At 40.0% G+C, this 26,768-nt stretch overlaps 1 protein-coding gene across 4 annotated transcripts in view; it reads left to right on the top strand.

Moving 5' to 3' along the window:
• SENP5 (SUMO specific peptidase 5) overlaps nucleotides 1-26,316 on the top strand; it is a 68,190-nt gene extending 41,874 nt beyond the window's left edge. For 3 of the 4 annotated variants that reach the window (XM_063107223.1, XM_063107208.1, XM_063107209.1), the window contains 4 exons: nucleotides 16,236-16,373; nucleotides 21,234-21,317; nucleotides 22,868-22,918; nucleotides 23,921-26,316. In XM_063107223.1, coding sequence (XP_062963293.1) covers nucleotides 16,236-16,373; nucleotides 21,234-21,317; nucleotides 22,868-22,918; nucleotides 23,921-24,031 — 384 coding nt within the window. In that variant the 3' untranslated portion in view covers nucleotides 24,032-26,316. Of the gene's footprint in view, nucleotides 1-16,235; nucleotides 16,374-21,233; nucleotides 21,318-22,867; nucleotides 22,919-23,920 lie in introns of those variants that run through there. The other variant, XM_063107210.1, reaches the window with a different exon arrangement.
• The last annotated feature ends 452 nt before the right edge of the window (nucleotides 26,317-26,768 follow it).

The following is a 26,768-nucleotide window of genomic DNA, read 5'->3' as shown; positions in this document are numbered from 1 at the left end:
TGAGAGAGGGGCCGAAGTTAGTCCCAGTCCCGTCTGTCTGGATGGTGATATCAGGGGCGAGCCAAATGAATATGCAAGAAATGGAGTTGGTGGCAGGCAACAGGATAACGTAGTTTTACAAAGGAAATATATTCCGGTTTTAGGACATGGATGAGGAGGGGGTAAGTGAGTGGTAGCATTTGGTGTTAGTGAGACAGAGTATGGGCAGGCCCTGCATAACACTGATAATCCCCACTGAGATGAGATTAGAGGAAAGTGAAGAGACATTTGTGGAAACGTTGTGGGCTGCATCAACAGGGAGGGGGGTGACCACAAGAAGTTACTCGCAAAGTGGGAGACAGATGACTCGCTTGGGGACCAGTCTGATTCACTGAGAACTGCATCGTCCCTGTGGACCTGGAACCTCCATGTTCCAGGTAAGGAGGAGCATTGAGATAAGAGGAAAAACATGGGAAGGATGCGAAGGGTTAGGGAGCCAAAAGAATTTAAAGGGCACATTGTCACAGTGAAATTAAGAAGCTTCCTACTGATAGGAGGTAAAGGAGTGCCAGGAGAAATCTTCTATAATGTTACCATCTTTGGGGGGGGGGGGGGCTGCTGCCAATCCTGTAGCAAGTACTAGAACAGGTAGCATAATAGTAGCTCTTGTGCAAGGGACGTGAAGTGGGCCTGCAAGAGTGAGAGGATAATCACCGGGGGGAAAGGTCATCCTTTTTCTGGGATTGGGGGAAGAGCAGAGGTCCTGGAGATTTTTAGTTTTGTGGGTCCTAAAATGGATGAAGTATAGGTAGATGTTGGGTTGGGGGTTGAGCAGGGGGACCCCTCTGGCTTGGTGTTAACAGATTCTTTGGGTAAAGTCTCAGGTGGTAGTTTTACCAAGGATAAGTGATACCAAGGGGGCCATTCCTAGTACTTTTACTGCCATGGGGGTTGTGAGAAGTACTGTATAAGGCCCTTCCCAGCATGGTGAGAGGGATTTAATATACACTTGCTGTCCTGGGCTCAGTTTAAAGTCTGAGGGGGTGGTGGGGAAAGGATGAGGTAGTAGAAGGTTGGCCTGTTCCCTAAGAAGATCGCTAATGAGCAAAAGAGTAGGGAGATACTGCCCTAAAGGTGATGAGCTGGAAGGGAGAGGTGTGGGAGTGAAAGGCCTGCTGTATATAAGTTCAAGGGGGCTGAGGCCTGTGGGTTTGAGGGGGTCAGCCCTTAGGCGAGTGAGTGACTGGTGGGGAGGCCAAAACGAGGGGTGATTTCTGAGGTGAGAGCATGCGTTACTGCTGTAGCGTCCTCTGAAGTGCAGGGAAAAGCCTCAACCCAACCTGAAAAGGTATTTACTAAGGTTAGAAGATAGCATGTCCCTTTTGTGAGGAGGCATGTGAGTAAAGTCAGTTTGCCAATCCTGGCCAGGAGTGTACCCTCTGGCCTGGTGGGTGGGGAAGGATTGGAGCAACGAGTACACAAGAGACAGTTTTGAGTGATTTGTTTTAGTAACTTGGCCGTGTGGGGAGAGTAATATAAGGGCTGAAGAAGGCATAGTAGGGATTCATAGCCTATATGAACTGAATTATGGAAATCTAAAAGGATTTGCTCAGCTTGTGTAGTAGGGAGGACATAGCGACCAGAGAGAGTATACCAGTTGTCCTTTCTCTGTGCTCCCAACTGTTGAAGGTGTTGTATTTCTTGGGGTGTGTATTGGGGTAAGGGCATAGGGGCCATGAGAAGGACCTGAGCAGGAGAGGAAGAGTGGGAGGCTGGTGATTGAGCAGCCTGTTTTGCAGTTAGATCTGCCAGTTTGTTTCCCTGGGCTATGGGGTCATTGGAGGTTTGGTGTCCTCTGCAGTGTATAACCCCAACCTTCTTTGGGAATTGTGCAGCCTCAATAGCTTGTGTTAGATTTACTATGGCATAACCCACCCAGCGGGCAGGCGTGGAGGTTGTGCTCCCATCTATGAACCATGTAATGGGATGTGAGGAGATGTATGGAAAGGTATTGAGAAAGAGGTCTAAAGCCTCCATGCAATCGTGTTCTAAGGGTCTTGAGTGTTCTGGGATGAGAGTGGCTGGATTTTAAGGGAGGGTAAGTTTTAATGGAGAACTGGGAGTTTTCAATGAAAGTAAGGTGAGTAAGTTGTAGGCAGGAAAGGGAAAGAATTGACTTGGCCTTATGGCTGAGAAGGTCTTGACTGTTTGTTGTTCAGAAGTTAGTTTAGAGCTTTGTTGTGGTAAAAGGGCGGCTGCTGCCAAGGCCCGCAAAACAAGGGCCCATTCTCAAGCTATGGTTTCTAGTTGTTTAGAGAGGTATGTAACTGGGGAGAAAATATCTCCTCCCTTTTGTCCCACAACCCTGACTGCAAATCTTTGGGTTTCGGTGATGTATAGGATAAAAGGATGAGATAGGTTTGGGAGAGAAAGAGCTGGGGCTGCGAGGAGAGTGGCTTTTAATCACTGGAAGGGAGAATGAATGGGCTTTGTGGGATCTAAAAGAATGGCAGGATCCCCTTCGGCTGCCCTATAAAGTGGCTTTGCTAGCATGCCAAAGTTGGGGATCCACACACAGAGATATCCTGCAAGCCCTAGGAAAGAGAGAATTTCACTCTTTGTGGTAGGAGTAAGGAGTTCAGAAATTAGCTCTTGCCATCCACCATTATTTCTCTGGTATTGGGGGTGAGGTGAACTCCCAAGTAGGTGACTGAAGGAGAAGAAATGTGGGCCTTGCTGGGGACACTCGATGTCCCCTGGAGGCCAGGAAATTAAGGAGAACTACAGTGTGGGCCTGTGAATTCTCATAGGAGGGGCTACAAAGGAGGAGGTCATCCACATATTGTATTCAAGTGCTAGAGGTTGGAGGAAGTTCAGATAAGTCTTGAGCTAAGGCCTGGCCAGAAAGTGGGGGCTATCCCGAACCCCCTGAGGTAGTACTGTCCCAATAAGTTGTTGGGAACAACACGTGTCAGGATTAGTCCTGCACTAAATGGTATGAGCTGTTAGTCTTTATAACCGGAAGGATGGGTGTATTGTTAGGCGAGTGGGTAGGCTATGAGAGAAGAGAAGAAAGGAGTTTGTGTACAACAGGTTTTAAGCCTATTAGGTGTTTGTTAGCAATGGGATACTGTAGGACATCAGGGAACAAAGAGGGGTTCCACAACTTAACAAGGATAGGGGAATCGTGCGTAGCAATAGAGGGAAAGAAATGACCCATACTAGGGATTAACCTTGTCTGAGGGGGAGGGGAAGGTGGAAGCCACAGCAGCCAGATCTGGGTGCGGCCTGTAACAGGAGTATTGTAGCTGGAGTTAAAGTGTTTAGGGTAAGAGTAGCTTTGAAGAGTAGCCCCCAGTAAGGGGGCTGGGCATTGAGGCATTATTAAGAATTTGTGTGTGAATTGGATGTATTGTAGGGTGTAGGAAAGGGTTTGAGTGATCCGTGGGCAGTGTTCTGATCCTGTGACCCCTACTATTGTGATAGAGGACGGGGTTGTTGGTCCTGCATATTCAGGAAGGGTAGAGTAAATGGCCTCTGTATAGATGATGAAAGAGATTGGTTTTCCTGCTATGAGGTGAGTTGCCCTGGGCTCATGTGTGGTGATCTCTGTGGGGGCTTCAGGCCCTGGGCATCATCAGTCCTCCTCCTCAGCAAAGCCTAGAAGCTCCGGTAGGGATGGCCATGAAGCCAAAGGCTGTAGGTTGGGGATTGGGCCACTCTCTCTCTGGTGAGCGGCACAGTCAATCCCCCAGTGACCTGGCCGTTTGTAGTGAGGACGGGTTATGACAGGCCCGTGCTGAGTGGCCCGGTTGACCGCGTTTGAGGCAGGTCTCGGGTGGCTTGCCCCTAGAGGCAGCCAGCTTTGGAGTATGTGAGCCACAGATGGCATTAGCCAGGAGCTGGTATTTGGCCTGACTCTTTTATAGGTTTTTCGAATATCAGGGGCTGATTATGTAATAAAATGAGATTGTAAGAGGGCCATGCCTGCAGGGAGTTTGTGTCTGTATGTGTGAATTGATGTAAAGCCTCAGAGAGGTGGGTTAGGAACTCGTTGGGATTTTCATTGCATCTCTGTGTGATTTCTCTAAGCTTGTCATAATTGACTGACTTGTGAGTAGACTTTTGGAGGCTGTGAAGTAGGTATGTGATCATGTTATCCTGGAGACCCCGATCCCCGTGGCTAGCCTGGTAGTTCCAATTTGGGTCCGTGCAAGGAACAGCAATGGCTCCCACAGGCCGCCTATTATTTTGAGCATGTGCCTGAGCCGCCATCCAGACCTGCTCCCTGTACATGGACTCAGACAATTCCTTCTGTCCCAGCTACTTCACGGAAGGGTTATAAAAAGCCAGAGCTGAGGTGGGGTTGTTAACGTGATGAAGGGGGAGAAGAAGAGGGTTTGAGTGGCTGAGGATGAGCATCTCAAGGCCAGGTAGAGGGAGAAAGAAATGTGGAGGGCTGACAGATCAGAAGATTGATCCGAGTCTGGAAGGGGAGGTCCAGCATGAGCTAGGAGAAATTGAGACATAGGACAGTTTTGACAGGGAGAAGAATGCGTTCAGAGGTAGAAGAACGCTCAAACATAAAGGAATCTCTACAGCTTTTGCCATTTTGGTGAGTGTCTAAATCGAGTGCCATCTTGTAGCCACTGGGATTCATTGAGGCGTTTGGATTTTAATGTCTCCCTGGAGGCCAAGAAATTGGCCAGAAGACAGCCTGGAGGCGAAGGCATGGAGGTTTGGATCGTGAGGATCCCGTGTAGAGGGTGAGAAAGGGCAGTTAGTCCTGGTAGAAGAGTGCCAGCAAAGGGCATCCCCTTTGGTGCTCACTTTCTTTTCAAGAAAAAAAGCCACTGACCAGCTAGAGGAGCATCCTCCAATAGCTGGGGGGCATGAGAAGAGTTCCCTGGCCAGGTGCCTGGGCTTCGTAGAGACTGAAGTCTTAGAGAATAGTCGGGGGAACCCGTAGAGATAGGCAGGACAGACCCACTGGCTCACCCTGAATTTAGACCAGTGTTGGATGTGTTGGTCTGAAATGGCAAAAGGAGAGAGTCCCGGGGGCATCTGGTTTCGGCAGGTCCAGGAAGGGCGGCCAGGAGCCAATCGACCCAAGAGAGGGGATCAGCCGACATCCGGCTAGGACCCTTCCCTGGTATCGGCACCAGAATGAAAGAAACAAGTCAAAATGCCGGCTACCATTCAAGCTTTATTAAAGGAAGAAAAATATGCCGGGCTGCACTCAAAATGGTTGGCAGCAGCTGCTAAAGGGAGTATGTGAGTTCATATGGGTTGGTGGGCATGAAAAACGTAGGTGGAGGGGGGGTGCTGGTGTGTAGGATAAGGCTGACGATTGGTGCTAGTGTGGTGGGTAGGGCTGACGTAGTCAAGATGGGATGTACCTCCAGGTGAGAGTGGAAGAGTTTTCTTTGTCTAAGAAAACCATGAGGTAGGGTAAAGACTGGTGATCATATTGTGCTCAGTATAGCACTGGTTGTGTCCGGGATGATGCGAGTCGTGTCCAAGGTGATGCGGCCGTGTCCAAGATGGCGCTGGCTGCATCCAAGATCTATCAGTAATCTTTGCAGTCTTTTTTCCCCAGCCCCCTGCCAAGCAACTACTAGGGTGCTTTTTGTCACTACAGGTTATTTTGCATTTTCTGTAATTATATAAGTAGGATCATAGTATGTACTATTTTTTGTTGTTTTCTTCAGCATAGTGGTTTTGAGATTCATCCATATTACTACATGAATCAGTAGTTTGTTTCATTAGGTTGCTGAGTAGTATTTCATTGTATCGGTAGATCAGGTCTTCATCATCCATTCACCAGCTGATGGATATTTGAGTTGTGTCCCAAATGCCATATAACATTTGTGTGCAAATCTTTGTGTGGACATATATTTTCAATTTTCTCAGTAAATACCTAGAAGTGGAATTACGAGCTTGTATGGTAAGCGTATATATAGCTTTTTAAGAAACTGTCAAAACTGTTTTCCAAAGTGATGTACTGTTTTGCCGTCCCACTAGCAATGTATGAGAGTTCCTTTGCTCCATATCCTTGCATTTGGTGTCATTTTTCTTTTTAATTTTACCATTTTAATGGCTATGTCCTGTTGTCTCATTGTGCTTTTAATTTTTATTTCCTTGGTGACTAATGACATTGAGCACCTTTTCATGTGCTTATTGACCATTTGTATACCATCTTTTTAAAAATTATTATATAGTTACTTATATTATTGTGACAACAAGTGCTTTCTATAGTCAAGCGCTGTACTGAGTGCTTTTTTTTTTTTAATTGTGGTAAAATACACATAACCTAAAATTTACCATCTTAACCACTTTTAAGTGTACAGTTGGGTAGTGTTACGTATATTCACATTGTTGTACAACCAATCTATAGGACTTTTTCATCTTGCAAAACTGAAACTTGTGAAGTCCCTTTTAAAGTTTTGTCTTTTTATTATTGGTTGTAGGAGATCTTTATATGTTCTGGATATAAGCCCTTTGTCAGGTCTGTGTTTTCTGATTACTATCTCTCAGTCTGTGGCTTGTCTATTATCTTGAATGGAAGTTTTTAATTTTGATGAAATTTAACTTACTTTTTTTCTTTTATAATTATTGCTTTCTATGTTTGGTCTAAAATATATTTGCTTTCTACGCTTTCTTCTAATAGTTTTACAGTTTTCAGTTTTACATTTATATCTGATATGTCTCAATTAACTTTTATGTAAAAAGTGAGGTAGGCGTAGGGGTGCTTTTTTTGGTCATTATCAACATCCAGTCATTTGTTGAAAAGACTTTTCTTTCCCAATTTAATTGCTTTGGCACCTTCATAGAAAATCAATTGACCATGTGTGTATAGGTCTATTTCTGGACTTTCTGTTCTCTTAACGTTGATCTCTGTGTTCTTATGCTAATACCTCACTGTCTTGATTACTGTATCTTTATAGTGTTTCTCGAAATCAGCATCTTTCAGCTTTACTCTTCTTTTTCCAGATTGTTTTGGCAATTCTAGGTCCTTTGCATTTTCATATGAATTTTAAAATTAGTCAATCTCTATTTTTTGGAAAGCCTACTGGACTATGATAGGGATGGCATTTAATCTATACATTAATTTTGTGAGAGTGGACATCTAAGAATATTTCCTTCCAGTCTATGAATGTGGTATATCTTTCCATTTATTTGGGCCTTTAATTTTTTCAGCAATATTTTGTAATTTTTAGTATACAGGTCTCATACGTATATTCTCATAGGTATCCCCAAGTATTTCACATTTCTGAGACTGCTATAAACAAAAAGGTTACCTTCCAATTGTTTGCTGTTAGGATATAGAAATACAGTTGATTTTAACATATTGATCTTGTATCCTTTGATTTTTCCAAACTCACTCACTAGTTCTAGGAGCTTTTTTGTAGATTCTACGAGATTTTTAAAACAATCATGTCTGTAGAGAGAAATCAAAATATACTGTTAGAGAAAACTACTCACCGACAAAGGAAGACAGTCAGATCAGAAAAAAGGATCTACAAAACAGTAGGAAAAAAACTAACAAAATATCAGTAAGAAGTCTTTATATATCAGTAATAACTCTAAATGTAAATGCATTAAGTCCCTCAATTAAAAGATATAGAGTGGGGCTGGCCCATGGCTCACTTGGGAGAGCGTAGTACTGACAACACCAAGTCAGTGGTTAAGATCCCCTTACCGTCGTCTTTTCAAGAAAAAAAAAAAAGACATAGAGTCACTGAATGGATTATAAAACAATAACCAATAATATGCTGCCCACAAGAAACTCACTTCACTTATAAAGAAATACATACTTTCAGAAGACTGAAAGTGAAGGGATGGAGATGGTGATGAAGATGGCGGAGTAGACGGTACCCAGCATTACCTTCTCTTACAATCAACCAATTTACAACTATTAAAAAGCAGTGAACTGCCAAGCTGGGGCCACTAGAACTCAGGAGAAGAGGAGGAGAGACCTATGGAGTGCATGAAGACAGGAGAAGTCACAATAGGGAAAGAAAGGACTGCTTTGTTTCGAGCCATGGCCAATTCAGGGCTGGCCCTGGTGAACACATGGAGCAAGAGCTGGCAAAAGCTGCTGCTGTGCCCTTTGTATGAAGTTGCTTGGAGGCTGCAGGGGAGAAGAGGGCCCTGGTGGCCGCAGGCCAGCAGGACCACTAACATCGTTCCCATGGACCCACATAGGAGTGAGGGGCCACAGACAACTGAAAAAAGGAGCCACTCAGAGGCTGCTGAGTCATCACAAGGGACTGGCACATGACCTGTTCCATGGGAAGTGTTTGGAGTGCAGGTGGTGGGAGAGATGGGTTCACCAGAGGAACATTGGGGCACAGCATGGACAGTTGATCTCTCCAATCAGCATAGCCCACTCAGTGGGGACTGGTGAGGAATATAGAACTGCAGGTGGTACAATTTATTGAAAAGACTCAGGCCCAGAACAAGAGTTTCTACACAGTCCAGGTGTACTGGACCTCACAAGACCCAGAATGGTTGACGTACAAGGTCAACCATTAAAACCTGAGCTGCACAAAAACCCTTCCCCAGGGAATCAGCACCAAAGCAGCAATTTAGTTCAACCACAGAGCTCAAATGCTGGTTCCCACAGGAAGTTCCCCCATTTTAGAAGTAAGCAAAGGACAACAAATTAGTTCCAGTGCAGAGTTTAAGTGGTGGGAATGGCGAATAATCCAACACAGAACTGAAAGAAAACACAAAAAACCCACAGATCAGAGACAAAGTTCTGATACTAACCAATAAAGGCTAACACCACCAAAGAACACCGATGAAACCTAGAAGGACCGGAAAGCCCTTGGGCTCTCAAGCAGGGGTGGCAGGAGGGCCGAGGGCCTCAGCCATGCCCCCCTGACGTCCACATCAAGTCCACTGATGACCACTGAGCAGCTGCTGGAATTGCACCAGTCCCCCAAATGGGTGGTGGGGGGGCTGAGGGCCTCAGCCACACTCCCCGCACAAGTCCACATTCAGCCAAGCCATGAGCGAGCTGCCTCCTGATGCCCCCTGGGCTCCCCTGTTTGAATGAGGGGGGTGCCAAAGGCCCCAACCATGCCTCTCCTCTTCTCTCAACCTATCCCCCCTCTCCCTCTCCCTCCCATTGCTCCACAACAACATGTTAGAATATAAAATAAATAAATAAATAAATAAAGTGAAGGGATGTTAAAACATGTTTCATGCAAATGGAAACCAAAAAAGAGCAGGAGTAGCTATGCTTATACCAAATGAAATAAACTTTAAGCCAAGGAAAGTAAAAAAAGATAAGGAAGGGATCAATACAATGAGAGGCTATAATGATTCTATACACCCAATAACAGATCACCTAGATATATAAAGCAATTACTATTAGACCTAATGGGAGAGAGATACTTCAATACAATAGTAGTTGGGGACTTTAATGCCCCATGTTCAGCAAAAGACAGATCATTCAGACAAAATTAACCAAGAAACATCAGAATTAATCTCTAGGCTGACTGGATCTGATGAACATTTATAAAACATTTCATCCAGCAGCCGCAGGATAAACATTCTTCTCAGCACATGAAACATTCTCTAGAATAGACCATTTGTTGGGTCACAAAACAAATCTCAACAAATTTTTAAAAATTGAAATCATATTATCTGTCATGTCCAACCATAATGGAGTATAATTAGAAATCAACAAAAGGGAAACTGGAAACAAATACGTGGGAATTAAATAACATGCTCCTAAACAATGAGTGGCTCAAAGAAGAAATCAAAAAGGAAAATTTAAAATTCCTGGAGACAAATGAATATGAAAAGACAAAATACCTGAACCTATGGTATACGACAAAAGCAGTTCTAAGAAGCTCATTCATAGCAATAAATGTCTACATCAACAATGAAGAAAGACTTCAAATAAACAAGCTAACAGTATATGTCAAGAAACTAGGGAAATGAGACCAAACCAAACACAAAATCACTAGGAGAGAAATAACAAAGATCAAGAGCAGAAGTAACTTAATTAGAGATTAAAAAACCATACAAAAGATGAACTGGCCAGCCACCCCCACATCCAAAAAAATTTTGAAACGGTGTTGGTTTTTTTAAAAGATAAAATTGATAAACCTTTAGCTAGACTAATGATAAAAAGAAGACTCAAATAAAATCAGAACTGAAAAAGGAGAAATTACAACTGATAGCACAGAAATACAAAGGATCATAAGAGACTACTATGAACCAGCTATATGCTAACAAACTGGGAAACCTAGAAGAAATGGATAATTTCCTGGACACATACAACTTACCAAGGTTGAATCATGAAATACTAGGTAACCTAAATGGACCAATAACAAGTAATGAGATTGAAGTAGTAATAATAAGTCTCCCAACAAAGAAAACTGCAGGACCAGATGGCTTCACTGCTGCTTTCTACCCAACATTTAAAGAACTAATACCAATTCTTCCAAAAAAATTGAAGGAATACTTCCAAACTTATTTTATGAGCCCACCATTATGCTCATACCAGAACTGGAAAAAGACATGAGAAAAAAGAAAACTTTATACCAGTATCCCTAATGAACACAGATGTGAATGTTCTCAACAAAATAATAGCAGACAGAATCCAGCAGCACATGAAAAAGATTGTTCACCAAGACCAAGTGAGATCCATCCCAGGGATGCAAGGATGGTTCAGCATACACAAATCAATAAACATGATACATCACATCAACAGAATGAAGGAAAGAAAATCATATAGTCATTTCAATAGATGCAGAATAAAATCCAACATCCCTTCATGATAAAAACACTCAACAAATTATGTATAGAAGGAACGTACTTCATTATACAATAAAGGCCACATATGACAGACCCACAGCTAATATCATATTGAATGGACAGAAATTAGAGGCTTTTCCTTTAAGATCTGGAACAAGCAAGACAAGGATGCCCATTCTCCCCACTCTCATTTAACATAGTACTGGAAGTTCTAACCAGTATAGTGGCAGGATACAAAATCAACACACAAAAACCAGTAGTATTCCTATATGCAAATATCGAAATACCAGAAGAAAAAATCAAGAAAGTCATCCTATTCACAGTAGTTAACAAAACGTTGAAATATCTAGGAGTAAATTTAACCAAGGAGGAGAAAGACCTGTATGATAAAATACTATAAAACCTTGGTGAAAGAAATTGAAGAGGACACAGATAAAATGGATAGATATCCCATGTTCATGGATTGGAAGAATTAGCATCACCAAAATGTTCATATTACCTAAAGCAATCTACATATTCATCGCAATCCCTATCAAAATGCCAGTGGCATTCTAAACAAAAAAAGTGATCTTAAAATTTGTATGGAACCATAAAAGATCCCATATAGCTAAAGCAATCTTGAACAAAAAGGACATAGCTGGAGTCATCACACTCCTTGACCTCAAGATATACTGTAAAGCTGTAGTAACCAAGACTGCATGGTACTGGTATTAAAAACAAATAGATCAATGGAATGGAATAGAATACCCAGAAATAAACCCATGCACTTACAGCCAACAGATTTTTGACATAGGTGCCCAAAATATACACTGGGGAAAGGACAGCTTCTTCAATAAGTGTTGCTGAGAAATCTTCACATGCAGAAGACTGAAACTAGTCCCCTATCGCTCACCATACAAAAATCTACTCCAAACAGATTAACGACCTAAATTTAAGACCAGAGACCATGAAACTACTAGAAGAAAATATAGGGGAAACGCTACATGAAATGGGAGTGGGCAGTGCTTTTCTGGACAAGACTACAAACACACAGGCAACTAAAGTAAAAGTAGACAAATGGGGCTACATCAAACTAAACAGCTTTTGCAAAGCAAGGGACACAGTCTACAACGTGAAGAGACAGCCTACAGAATGGGAGAAAGTGTTTGCAAACTACACATTAGACAAGGGGCTAATATCCACAATATATAAGGAACTCAACAGCAAAAAAAAAAAAAAACCCAGTTAAAAAATGGGTGTATTAGTCAGGGTTCTCCAGAGAGACAGAATCAATAGGATATGTTATAATTATATGAGAGGGATTTATTAGGGGAATTAGCTCATGTGGCTCTGAAGAAAAGTCCCACGATAGGCCGTCTATAAACTGGATGCCAGTAAGCGTGGCTCAGTCCAAGTCCAAAGGCCTCAGAACCAGGGAAGCTGATGGTATCCTTGGTGTAAGTTCTGGAACCCAAAAGCTGAAGAGTCTCAAGCTCTGATGTCCACGGACAGGAGAGAAGAGTGTATCCCCAGCTCCAGCGGATCAAGAGAGAGAGCTTCAACTCTTTCCTCTGTCTTTTGTTCTCTCCGGACGCCCAGTGGATTGGATGGTTCCCTCCCACACTGAAGGTGGGTCTTTCACACCCAGGCCACTCAGACTCTCATACTAATCTCTGCTGGAAACACCCTCATGGACACACCTGAAAAGATTGCATAACCAGGTTTCTCAGCATTCCTTCATCTAACCAAGTTGACATCTAGAATTAACCTTCACAATGGGTAAAGGACCTGAACAAACATTTTTCAAAAGAAGATGTGCAAATGGCCAACAGGCACGTGAAAAAATGCTGAACATTGCTAATATCAGGAAATACTGATTAAAACTACAAGATATCATCTTATCCCAGTTAGAATGGCTCTTATCAACAAGACAGAAAATAACGAATGCTGGTGAGGATGCAGAGAAAAGGGAACCTTTCTACACTGTTGGTGGGAATATAAATTGGTATAGTCATTGTGGGAAACAGTATGGAGGTTCCTCAGAGGATTAAAAATAGATCTACCTTGGGCCGGCCCGTGGCTCACTCGGGAGAGTGCGGTGCTAATAACACCAAGGCCCCGGGTTCGGATCCCATATACGGATGGCCGGTTCGCTCACTGGGTGAGCGTGGTGCTGACCACACCAAGTCAAGGGTTAAGATCCCCTTACCGGTCATCTTTAAAAAAATAAATAAATAAATAAATAAATAAATAAATAAATAAAAAAAAAAAATAGATCTACCTTATGACTCAGCTATCCTAGTACTGGATATATACCTAAAGGAAATGAAATCAATATATCAAAAAGACACCTGCACTCCTATGTTTATTTCAACACTTCACAATAGCCAAGAGGTGGAATCAACCTTAATGCCCATCAACAAATGAATGGATTGAGCAACTGTGGTGTATATATGCATAATGGAATACTTTTCAGCTGTAAAAAAATAAAATCATATCATTTGCAGCAACATGGATGGAACTGGAAACTATCATGTTAAGTGAAGTAAGTTAGGCTCAGAAAGACAAATACTGCATGATCTCACTCATATGTAAAATCTTTAAAAAAAAAAAAAAAAAGTTTTTCATAGAAGCAGAGCATAGAGTAATGTTTACCAGAAGCCAGGAGAAGTGGAGGGAGTGAAGGAAGCAGTGAAGTAACAGGTACAAAACTATGCTGTCTGCCTTAGGTGAGTCATTATGCAATATATGCATACACCAAAACAACACACTGTTCCCTACAAATATGTACAAGTAAATGTTAAAAACAATAATGTTTATAATTAGTGACAGTTTTATTTCTTCCTTTCCAATCTGTATGCCATTTTTTCCTTGCCTTATCACACTGGCTAGGACTTCTGGTACAGTGTTGAGTAAGAGTAATTAGAGAGGATGTCTTTACCTTGTTCTTAATCTTAGGAGGAAAGCATTTGGTTTTTCACCATTATTTATGATGTCAGCTGAAGGTTATTTTGATAGATACCCTTTATCAGATTAAGTTCCTGTATTAGTACATTTTTGTTGCTATAACAGAATACCTGAGACTGGGTGATTTATAAAGAAAAATGACGTTTATTGCTTACAATTTGAGGCTGGGAAGTCCAAAGTCCATCTGGTGGTGGCGGCAGTGACCCAGGGTAAGGTGCAAGATGGTGGAAACAGAGAGAGCAAAGAGAGACAGATTCTCCTCTTTTAAAGCTCTCAGAACCACGCCCCTGACCACCATTTTTAATACATTCACTAGGGCATGGTCCTACAATCCAAACACCTCTTCCAGGCTCCACCTTTCAATTACCATGATAGGATTTGCCACCCTCTTAAAAATCACAGTGGGGGCTAAGTTTCTAATACATAAAACGTGGGGGACACAATTCAAGCATCAATGAGTTTTGGGGGGACATAATTCAATCCACTACAATTCCCAGTTATTATTTATTATTAATAATAAATGGATATTCATTGTACCAGGTGTGTTTCCTGCATCTAAGAAGATGATTATGTGTTTTTTCTTCTTTATTCTGTTAATGGGATCCAGGCTGGAGGAGCAGCACCTATCTTGAGACATACCAGTCTCACATGGTGCCTCTTGAAGCTTCGGTTTGGTCATGACGTAACTTTACATTTGCTTATTACATCCCATTGGTTAAAGAAAAACACAGGGCAGGACTATACTTCTCCCTCTGGAAGGGGCAGAGAAGTCACATGGCAATAGGCAGATCTGTATGATCTTCTTATAGGGAAGGACAACAAATAATTAGGATGACTAATACAATCTACCACACACATCATTCTTAATTATATGTATAAAGTTTTGTGTGTATATGTGTGTGAAGATTATTAGAAGAAAAAGTTCTGGAAAGATATACAAAGTGTATTTTTTAATCTGTATTTTTCTAGTTTTTATACAAAAATATATTTTATAATTACAAAGGAAAGTTTTTTGATAACGAAAATTTGATCTTTTTAAATACTGCATTTTAAATATGATTCCTTATTTTCTTTTTTCTTTTTTGGCAGCTGGCCAGCACAGGGGTCCGAGCTCTTGATCTTGGTTTTATACACTGCTCTAACCAGCTGCACTAATCGGCCAGCCCTGATTCCTTGTTTTAGATACTCAGAATTTTTTGAGCTGGAAAGGACAAATTGTCTATTCTATCTACTATTTCCTTCCCACCTCCCCCTGTCCTACCACCCCACTCCACCCCAGGTTTATGGATGCAGAAACTGAAAAGCTAAAGTGCTTTGCTCCAAGGTCATGTCTACTATAAGATTCATTTGGAGCAGGACATTTCCTGAATGTCAGAAAGCAAGAAGTAAGACTTGAGAAATTAGTTTCTGAGGATCTGATATAATTTAAAGTAGACTTGTAATTTTAACCTAAGGAATCACTAAAACACTCTCAAAAAATATCTGAAAAAAGAAATGTGTTCTCTTTTACAAATGTTTGTGAGCACCTACTACTTTATCATTCAGTCTACAACTGGGATTTTGAATGGAATAGCAAGTATTTCTAGGTTGTAAAGGATGTGTGTTAGGATATAAAGGATGTGTTAGGATTGTAAGGGACGTATTTGGATATAAAAGATGTGTAAAGTATTATCAAAGATGTTTTTCTCAATTTTAACATCTGGGAGACCCAGGTGAGGAATGACAGTAGCTAAGATTTATTGGCTACTTGTAATGAGCTAAGCGCAGTTTTATGCATTTTACATGTTTTCTCTTGTTACACTCAGCACCTTTATAAGGTAGGTACTATTGTTTTCTGTAGTTTGTATCTGAGGAAATCAGGGCACAAAGACACTAAGAAAATTGCCAGAGTCATCTGGCCTTTAAATGGAAGAGCCACAATTTGAACTTGAGCAGACTTGCTTCAGAGCCCATGAATATACAGAGTCTGTAGAAAAATGGAAGACTTAGGGCCGGCCCATGGCTCACTCGGGAGAGTGCAGTGCTGATAACACCAAGGCCATGGGTTCGGATCCTATATAGGGATGGCCGGTTAGCTCACTGGGTGAGCGTGGTGCTGACAACACCAAGTCAAGGGTTAAGATCCCCTTACCAGTCGTCTTTAAAAAAAAATAAAGGAAGACTTATACCTTAGTCTGTTTTCTAATACCATGATACTTTCCTAAACAAGAGTTGACTGTAGGTCAAATATGTGCACATGCAAATTAGGTAAGCATAAAAATAGGGGTCAATTCATATCAGGCAGTTGATTAAACGTAGGTTTAGTAGGTTAAATGGAAGATAGTACTTTCTATATCTCCATTTTTCTTCTCGTGTATTATAGCTTAGTAGTTACAAGTATGGACTTTATAGTAAGACTTGGGTTTGAATTATGGTTCACCACTTTCTAGTTCTGACTTTGGGGCTGGTTAAAGGTCAGTAAATGGAAGCTCCTGGTGTTGTTGGTTTGAGTAGCCTGTTGTGATGGCTGCATTTCTTTCTCTTTTCTTCATTAGGTGGATTTGTTTAAAAAGAGTCTTCTGTTGATTCCTATTCACCTGGAAGTCCACTGGTCTCTCATTACTGTGACACTCTCTAATCGAATTATTTCATTTTATGATTCCCAAGGCATTCATTTTAAGTTTTGTGTAGAGGTAAGTTAATATACTGCCTATTTTTTTTTCCCCCAGTTATCTTGTGATTGACCAAAATAGTATCTTAGCTCTAGACAGAATAGCAGAAGTCAGTACCATAGAGGAACAGTTTCTATCATGAAAACCTTCTAAAATGTTTGTAGAGAAAAGGACAATAAAAGGAATCTCCAAGTAGGGAGAGGTAGCTGTCTGAGAACTAGATCTTGCTCTGAAATATGTGCCCTATTTGGATTCTGTCAGAATTTTTTCAGCTTTTCCCTTAAAATTACTCTTAGCCAGGCATGGTGGCACATGCCTATAGTCCCAGCTACGTGTGAGGCTGGGGCAGGAGGATTGCTTGAGCCCAGGAGTTCTGAGCTATAGTGCGTTATACCAATTAGGTGTCCTCATTAAGTTTGGCATCAATATGGTGACCTCCCGGGAGTGGAGGATCATCGAGTTGCCTAAGGAGAGGTGAATTGTCCCAGGCTGGAAACAGCGGGTCAAAACTCTCATGCTGATCAGTAGTGGGATAGCACCTGTGAATAGCCACCGTACTCCAGTCTGCGCAACACAGTGAGACTGCATCTCTTAAAAAACAAAGAACTACATTTTTTAAGTAGATAGAAATTGTTTTCCTTGGTTTCTCTTAGGACAAAAATTGGCTTGTATCTTCAAAATAACTTCTGTAGAGTAAATTATAATCCTAAAGAATCAACGGGAAAAATATTAGAGTTCAGTTAATAACAGTTCAACAAGATAGTAGGATAAAAAAGCAAGAAAAATCTTGTTTTTCTGATTTTTCTGAAAGAACCAGTTAGAAAATGTGACTGAAAACAAGAGATTCCATTTACAAAAGCAACAAAACAAATTACCCAGGAATATACCCTAGCAAGAAATGTGGAAGTTCTTCATGATGAAAACTGTAAAGCTTTATTTAAGTATTTAAAGGAAATCTGAATAGATGGAAAGATAGACTTATTATTGGAAAGAGATCAGTTCTCTCCAAAATAGCGATTTTTGTCATGATCAATTTCTCAACAGGATTTTTTGTTTGTTTGTTTGCTTTTTGGTGGCTGGCTAGTATGAGGATCCAAACCCTTGACCTTGATGCTATAACACTATGCTCTAACCAACTGAGCCACCCCAAGAGGATTTTGCATGAGAATTGATAAGCTCCTCCTAGAATTTATATTGCAGAACTCATGTGCATGAACAGCTAAAACAGTTCCAGGCTAGAAAAACAATGAAGGAAGAAATATTTGCTCTGTTAAATGTCAAACAGTGTTACAGAGTTTTTATGATTAAAACTTTATTTATGTTGCCTTAGGAATGAACAAATAGGGCCGAGCCCGTGGCGCACTTGGTAGAGTGCTGCGCTGGGAGCGCGGCGACGCTCCCGCCGCGGGTTCGGATCCTATATAAGAATGACCGGTGCACTCACTGGCTGAGTGCCGGTCACGAAAAAAATAAATAAATGAAAAAAAAAAATAAAACGGCAGTAGTAATATTTAAAAAAAAAAAAAGAAAAAAAAAAAAAAAAAAAGGAATGAACAAATAGTTTGGCAGAATAGCATAAAGAATTCAGAAATAACTTGTGTATATGGGAATTTAGTATATGGTAAAGTTGGAAAAGGACAGTTTATTCAGTTATGGCTCTGGGAAAATTAGCTGTCTATTTGGAATAGTGAAATATAAATCCTTACTTCATACTACTTACAAAAACAAATTCCAGATGAAATAAAGACCTAAATATAAAACACAAAACTTTAAACATATTTGAATAAAATATAGAAGATATCGTGTTCTTGGAATAGGGAAGGCTGTCTTATACAGAACCAAAAAAAAAGACACAAGGAAGAGTTTGATAAATTTAACCATATCATAATTTAAAACTTCTGTATGTCATAAAGTTAAAAGACAAAGACAGACTTGGAGAAAATGTTTGTGATATATATAATAGACAATTACCATCCAGAAAACTTAAAAAAAAAAAAAACTCCTACAAATGAATAAAGATGGAAAAAAGGACAATAATAGAAATGGACAAAAGACAATACAAGTAATTTTGCGGAAAATGTAAGTAACCATTAAACATATAGAGAGATGTTTAGCCTTACCAGGAATAAGAGAAACACAAATTAAAACTACATCAGGGTTTTGGGGCCGGCCCATGGCTCACTTGGGAGAGTGCAGTGCTGATAACACCAAGGCCATGGGATTTGGATCCCTATATAGGGATGGCTGGTTAGCTCACTTGGAGATTGTGGTGCTGACAACACCAAGTCAAGGGTTAAGATCCCCTTACCGGTCATCTTTTTTTACAAAAAACAAAACTACATCAGGGTTTCATATTTGCTCATTATATTAGAAAAAGTTTGAATAATTATATGGGTGTAGGAAAATAGGCATTCTCATATGTTCTCGTGGGGTGTATAAATTGATATGGCCACTTGGGGACAATTGCAATTCTAATCAGTTCTAAGTGCCTTATAAATTAAAAAGATGCATATCCTATTGCATACCAGTTCTATTTTTTGGTATTTACTCTACACATATGCTTGTACATTTACACAAGGGTGGAGCATGTACTAGGATGTTTACTGCAGAATTATTTATAATAATGAAAAAGAAAGCAATCTAAATTTAGCTCTACCAAGAGAATAGCTAAATACACTATAGTGTATTCACACCATTAAACTGACCATGGTGCTTAAGAATATAGTAGATCTCCATGTCCAAATATGGAAAGGTGTCTAAGACATAATTGAGTTTTAAAAAGCCAGTTGTGGGATGATACAATATAATATGTTTATAGAAAAAAAAAATACAAGTATACATTCATGTATATGTGTGTGTATATATATATACACACACACACATATATGTACATATACACATACATAGGTATACACACATACCTACAGGTACATACATATATATTTGTAAGTAAAAAGATGGAATAGATGCTTACCATTTTGATATCAGTGATTACCTTTGGGTAAGTGTATAAAGGAGTAGGACTAATTGGGGATTTAGCCTTACTCGGGATATTTTAATTTTTTTAAAGGAGAATGTATTCTTTTTTTTAGTGGCTGGCTGGTATGGGGATCTAAACCCATGACCTTGCCATTATAAGGCTGTGCTCTAACCAACTGAGCTAACCAATCAGCCTCTTATATTGCTTGTGTAATTAAAATTTAATTTAAAAACTCAGCATAAAGAAAACAATGAGGAAAATCAAGTTTTCAAAATCCAAGTTTTTGGCTCCAAGCAATCCAGAAAAAAAAAAAAAAAAAAAAAGGCTGCGAGAAATCTTCCTGGGCCCAGAGTTCTCTAATTCCAGTCTAGGACAGTTGGTACGATATCAGGTGTGAGTGTTTTTCCAGTTCCCTTATCTTAAATTCTTGCCTATCTCATAACCAACACATTCCCCCCCTCGCCCCCGCCAGAGCCTATGTGTATCACCTCCTCCCTGGACAAACCTGAAAAGATACAAACAAAAGCACAGCCATATCAGTGCCCTTAAGAATCAGATTATGACAGGCAGAGGAAGGCAAAGGTGTCAAGAAAATCATCTAGGAAATATTTACTGTGTCTCTGCTTTATGCCAAGCACTGGTATTGGGAAATTAGGGAGGGATTAGACAGACATTTGCCTTCATGGAGCAAATGACAGTGAAACAGTATTTTGTTTATAAAACAGGTATTTGATTTCTAAATTGATTCTGGATTATTGGGGGCCTGCTTCTGCAGTCACTGAAAAATTCATCTGAATTTTTGTACAAAACCTCTTGCAAAGTTCTTACCGTTTCAGCAAAATTACAATTGGCCTGATAATTTTGCACATTTGCAAAATTACCCTAAGAGCAGACTTGTTTGGTGATAGCTGAAAGTTGTTTAGAGCCAAGCACAATCATCCAGGTAGGTGGGGTTAGGCTGTTTTTGATTTAGGGGGTCATAGAAGTGACTAAATGAGAGTTGGCACCTGTATTCCCAAAGACTTGAGAAATATTTTAAATAGTCACCAAATAAATATGTGGATTTCATGAGAGCAAGGACTACAACAGCTTTATTCACTACTATTTATAAATGCTCAGTAAATACTGAATGTACATTTTTAAGGACAAGTCTTTTTTGCCTATAGTTCACTTATGAATTTACATACTGCTTATTCAGAGAATTTGAAGTTAGTTGTTTGAAGGGAGAGGAGCAATGTGTAATCATACCTTGTTAAATATTATTTGCTTTCACCAAAAGTTTTTTCTTCCAAAGAGGTGGCTTCTATTTCTACTCCACTTTAAAGGGAGTAAGAGACTTTTTTTTTTTAACTCTAGGAGTCTTCATCTTGGTAGAGATTTTAACAGTGGACTTGATTGTATTCATTATTCAGAATGGGTTTGAGTGTAACTTTCCAGAAACTAAGTATTACCTTTCTTGCAGCCCTCAAAAATAAAGAGTATGGTAGATATAATTGGAATATATTTTTCATTATTAATGATTCTCGTCATGGGTTCCTTCCCTCTATTGAGCATTGGCAGTGATTATTAAGACTTTTTTGTGTTTTGTCGGTATGTAAGTTTCAAATGCACCAAGTTGACTTACTGCTAGAAAAGGTTAACTATCTCATAAAATGTTCTAATTAAACAAATACCAGTGTCTACAGTCTAAGTGCATACATTGAGGACAGAAGTTCTGAGTCTTCCTTAACAATACAAAATGAAATGTCTGAAATAAAGTTCCAACTTTAAACTCTTTAATGTATACCCTGCCCAATTATGGGGACACAGCCTTCTCCTTTGCATCTGTCTGTTGTGGGCAGGTTCCATTTTTCACCAACTGATGGAACACAGTGTCTGTGTTGTGGTTTCTTTTTAACCAGAACATAAGAAAGTATTTGCTGACTGAAGCCAGAGAAAAAAATAGACCTGAATTTCTTCAGGGTTGGCAGACTGCTGTAACGAAGGTAAGTATGTGATAAAAATGAAACCCGGGCATGTCCAGGGATGGAGTGATCTAAGGTGTGGGTGCCTTTAAGAGCATTTGAAGACTAGACTAGTGGCAGAGATACCAGTGAGAGCCTGGAGGCTCCAGGGAGGCAGCTCAGAGTAAACCTCACTTTAGAATTCATCATCTATCTGCTCAATACTTTAGTGCTTGCTGGAAGCAAGTAACTGCAGTCATTTCATTCCTGGGGCAGTTGCTAATGATGTCGTGCTCTGTTTAAAAAAAAAAATTTTTTTTTTTTGGTGGCACCTTCCTCTTGTCTTCTTTCTGGATGACCCACATAGACCCAGAGAAATGCAAAAATGACTGTATGGGTCCACTAAGAGAACAAATGCACTGTGCTACTTGTCAGGCATATGGGGAAGACAGTGGCCTGAGTACTTCAGTCTGAGTTCAGTCTGGAAGCACCACCATGTTTGGCCCACAGACATTAAATCCGTATGTGGGGCAGAGTGTCTATACATAGCCTCTCAGTCTTGTCATGAATACCAGTGTCTTACATTTTATGGTTAGTACTTTATTGTTTTCAAAGTGTTTTTGATGTACATGATTTCATTTGATCCTTACAGCCTGTGAGGTAGGGCGGTCATTTAGGGATAAGTATTATCTTTATTCTGTAGATGAGAAAACTAAAGCTTAATTGTGACCTTCCCCAAAAGATATCAGAACTGTTGATAGAGTCGGGTCCTTGAACTGAGGTCATTAACACACTATTATAGACAGGTCTTGAAATAAACCTTTAACCCAAACCCAAAGGGACAAGATTGATTAAGCCATCCTTGAACTGAACCAAATGTGAAATTTTAAAATTAAGCATAAGTTTTGTGTTTTAAATAACCTTGTATAACAGTTCAAATCAGAACTGAACTTGTAAATTTTCTGACTTTTACCCAACTAGAATATCTAGGTATTCTAAATTTAGTCTGGACCTTTCATATCCCCACTTTAGGCAGAATACAGTAAACAGTTCTTTTGAAAATAAACTGTTTACCTTCATGATTTCTTTCAAAGATAGGACAGAGTTGTATAATATGAGATGAAAAGTGAAGACTGCTAAGCAGAGTTATTACCATCTAAGTATTCAGAGGCCTGGAGTATGTGGTCCACAGTTCCATTTTGATTTCATTGTCAGTAAATTGATAGCAAAACTGGTTATCCAAATGGATATGATTAAAATAGGTTTTAAATTTGATTTTCCATTTCTCGTATTTAGACAAAATGTTCTATATATTGTGGTTGCCACTTGATAGCCTTTGTCTTTTCATGTGGCCAGATGCCTCTGTAAACACTTTATTTTTTTATTGGGATATAGTTGATTGTACATACCTGTGGGGTACAACATTCAATATCATAAACACTTTAGACACTTAAGATACCAGAGGTATACTCCAGCTGTCCTGGACTGAGAGACATTTCCTAGCTCTTGTCCATTTTTTCATAAAAGAATTTTACTTATCTGGAGAGGAGTTCTTGATTTTATTTTAATGACCATTTTGTTTTTTCCCTCAGTGTATTCCACAACAGAAAAATGACAGTGACTGTGGAGTCTTTGTGCTCCAGGTAAAGAAATCCTGTTTTTTCAGAATTTACAATGTGTGAATTGAATTTGTTGGGTTTAGGGAGGAGAGATGGCAGTCCCTGTATGTATACGTGATACTAGATTCAGCCAACAGTACTTTCCCTCCCTCCCTTTATTGTTGAGGAGCAGTAGTTTCTACATTTTCAGATGTTATCGTTAAGGAAGAACTGCTTTCTAAGGCTAAAAATGAGCAGTGGGTATTATCTTTGTCACATCAGGAGTTATTAGTAAGCCATACTAGAAACTGACTTGAATTTGGCCATACCATAGACCATTGGCATTTGCAGAATTAATTTTTTTTTTTTTTTTGGTGGCTGGCCAGTAGTATGGAGATCTGAACCCATGACCTTGGTATTACCAGCACAGCACCACACTCTCCCAAGTGAGCTATCTGGCCAGTTGATTTTTTTTTTTTTTTTTAATCATTGGCAAGCAACCTGCAGGTCTTTGTCATAGAATAATTAGGTTTGAAATAAGGACCACATTCAAAAACTGCCATCTCATGCTGTAGGTCTCCTTAGAAGTCTGAAAGGGCTATGGAAAAATTTCAGTTTTACATACGTTTCTGAAGGAAATTATACTATATAATCCATGAATTTAGAGATTTGCAGTGATGGAAGACAGGTTGATTCATATACCTCATGAATGTTTGGGGTTTGTAAACAAATTCACATTCCCACTTAAAGGACACGTTAGGTCTAGCTGTATTCTCAGCATGTTGTACTTTGGGAGGAACTGGAGCTTCTTTATCAGTTGCTGCTTTTCACAGTACTAGGTTGAGAGGAAGGGGAGACCCCAAGCCATATACTTATTTGGAAAGTTGACTATAATTTGGAGGTAAATGTTTTAAAACGATGTTTTTACAACAAGTTTAAACAAACTTTAAAATGCTGCCTTAGACCCTATTAGGTCTGCATCTGGTAAAATGCAGTGGCCTGTACACAGCTCGACATGCCATTTAAGTGTTTCTGGGACCTTTACAGTACTGCAAGTGCCTCGCCTTAGAGCAGCCTTTCCAGTTTTCACAAGAAGACATGCCCCGAGTACGGAAGAGGATTTACAAGGAGCTGTGTGAGTGCCGCCTCATGGACTGAAACTCAGCGGGGACTCTGGGAAGTCTGACCAAGTTGGAGCAGATGGTTTGTTACTTGAATCTCCAAATGCTTATTTGAATTTTTACAGATATTTCAGATCAGTGGTGTTGGGCCACTATTATTACCTCAGATTTACTTTTTGCCCTTATCCATTTCTCCAGCTACCATGTACTATTTTTTAATGTTCAGTTTGGTTTCATTTTTAACTTTATGGATTCTGTGTGTCCACCCCATATTTAATATTTATTATTCAAGTGCATGCATATAGACAGCATGCAGTGAAGAGTATGAAAAAAAAAAAGCTTAGTAGATTTGGTGCGGCTTTTGAAACTTAGTTAGATGTGAACTGAACACAGGTTTAAAATTTACTCCCAGAACCTAATAAAAATGCAAGATGTGTTTGGTACATTACTCTGAGAATAGTAAATGTTCCCTGGGGCCTAAAGTGTAGCTAGGAGTGGTTTTGACAAAGCCAGTCCTGTTGTACTTTTATCGGCAGCACCTTTCACTGGATTCCCTCTCCAAGTGAGTCTTAGAGAGTGAGAGGCATTCCTTTTGAAGAGAGAGATGGAAGTAAACTGACTGGTGTGTTCTGTTTACGGAGGCACACTTGAAAGCATAGTGCCTGCTTTGGGAAGAGTTGATTAAGTTATGAGTAAAAAACCCAGCAGCCTTGGGGGCCAGTTACCTTAACAAATGAGACTTCAATCTTGGTTTTAAGAATTATAGTACATGCCCTACATCTTATGAAGGCTTTTGCTAGGACATTGAATTCCCTGGGTTTTTCTGTTTTTGATCTGTTAAAAAAAACTTAACATCCCTCAAACCTGGGGTCAAACAAATGAGTTCAGCCTTTCTAGGGGTAATTTGCAAATGGTCACTTCCCTTTTGTTGCCTACCATATGAAAGATTTACCAAATACTTTTCTATTTCAGGGGTGTTTAAAATATAAACATTCAAAATCAAAGACTGACTTCAGGTCTTTTGCAGGTGAGTGAGGAGAAGAGGGAAGGTAGTAAAGACAACTTGATTCTATGAGAGTGCAGCAAATGTACTAGAGGTTTATCTTTAGTGATCTTAGCAACATGCAGGGCTCATTTGGCTTTTTTGTCACCAGTCTTGAAACTCTAGCACAGGAGTTCTTTTTCCTCTTCTGTTGAACCTCATCTTCTGGGGAAAGGCTGAAGTGGACCTGTCTTTGCACTTAGCTGCATTAGGAGTAAAGTACTGGATCTATCTTTAGTCTGGCCTTTTAGGACATATTTGAAAGGAAAGGAAATAAAATGCATATTAAACCTACCCAATTATCTTTTCTGAACCTGGGGCAAAAAACAACAAATATATATGTAAGAAACTCAGAAGCTTGTACAGAAAAATATCAAGTAAATGGCAGAAGATACCTGAATTTATACCTGGTTAGGTGTGGGGTGTTGAAAAGAAAGAGCTAAAATGTTTAAGTTGGCTATAGGGTATGACTGAGAGGGCTGACTGCCAACAGTTTAAGGTTGAGTCAGACCATGTTTACATGCAGGGTTCCCAGCACCAGTGTGGACACGGGGAAGTAGCCCCAGCACTTTCCTCTCCCAAGTCCTTTAGACTCAGACTCCTTAGTATAGAACCAGGTCAGTATTTCTTATTGTGCTTCAAGTCATTAAAAAGACTGAGAGTAGAGGCACTTTATGCTGCTACAGATAGGGTTGTGTCAGCATTAGGAAAGATGACACTTTAAAGTGGGAAAGATTCTTGAGATTTTTAAGACATGATATATAAACATGAGGTTTTTCAAAATTTGTATGTGAGACATTTGCCTCTGATTTTTTGTTTTGGGCTTTACCAAAGTAGCCAGTAACTAGGCTGTCAATTTGAAATGTCTTGTACTTCAGAGTGAGGAAGTATCTCACTTGCTCACTGACAGAACCAGGCATACAGAAGAGACAGAATTATGTTCCTGTAAGGAACTTAATTAACACCCAGAGCTTGAGTTGCCATTTCCTCCAATTGGAGAAGTGGTTATCTTGTCAGCACTTGAGGTGTGCAGGGATAAGCATAGAGACCCTTAGGTGAGATGTCCAAGTCCAGTGACTCACTTCCAGCTTAATGGGCACCTTGAAGTGCACTGCCTCGCTTGGTTTAGCCTAAATGAATATTTTAAGTCTGTTTTTTAAAATGTTTGTCATTCATGAAACTTGGTTTCAGCACACATAGTTGCTTTTCCCTCTCTTCTCGTGATTTGGTGTAAACCTCTGTTTAGCTCAAGTCCTAGATTAAAATGTCCTTTGTCCTGATGTTTGCAATAATTGCTTCCTTGCAACAAAGGCGTTTTTGAAATATATTCTGGGTTGTTGGTGAGAGACAGACATTACTGTCGCAAGCTTGGCACTGAACTGTTTCAGTGTCCACAAGGTATGCAGACCTTATGCTTTTGGAGATGGGTACAAACTAAAAGCTACTTAAGACAAGCCTTCAACAAGCTGCCCGGTACTCTCCATCAGCAAACTTATCCGGCAATAGTTGCTGCTTTCCAGTGGTTTTTCCTTTTGTTCAATCTGTTGCAGATTTAATTCAACTTTTAGTTAACTTCTGCCAAGAATTATAGGTAATCAACCTTCAGGTAGCCTTTTAAGGAAGGAAAAAGAAGCAGTTGCTGCCAATAATCCCTAAATCACATTTTTTTGGCTTTTCTACTTAACATTGCATATGAGTAACATGGTCATCTTGAATTTATAGTTGGGACAAA

This window comes from Cynocephalus volans, chromosome 1 (genome assembly GCF_027409185.1).
Source record: "Cynocephalus volans isolate mCynVol1 chromosome 1, mCynVol1.pri, whole genome shotgun sequence".
Taxonomy (NCBI): domain Eukaryota; kingdom Metazoa; phylum Chordata; class Mammalia; order Dermoptera; family Cynocephalidae; genus Cynocephalus; species Cynocephalus volans.
The sequence above is the reverse complement of the archived record's forward strand: the minus strand, read 5'-3'. Positions and strand labels throughout refer to the sequence as shown.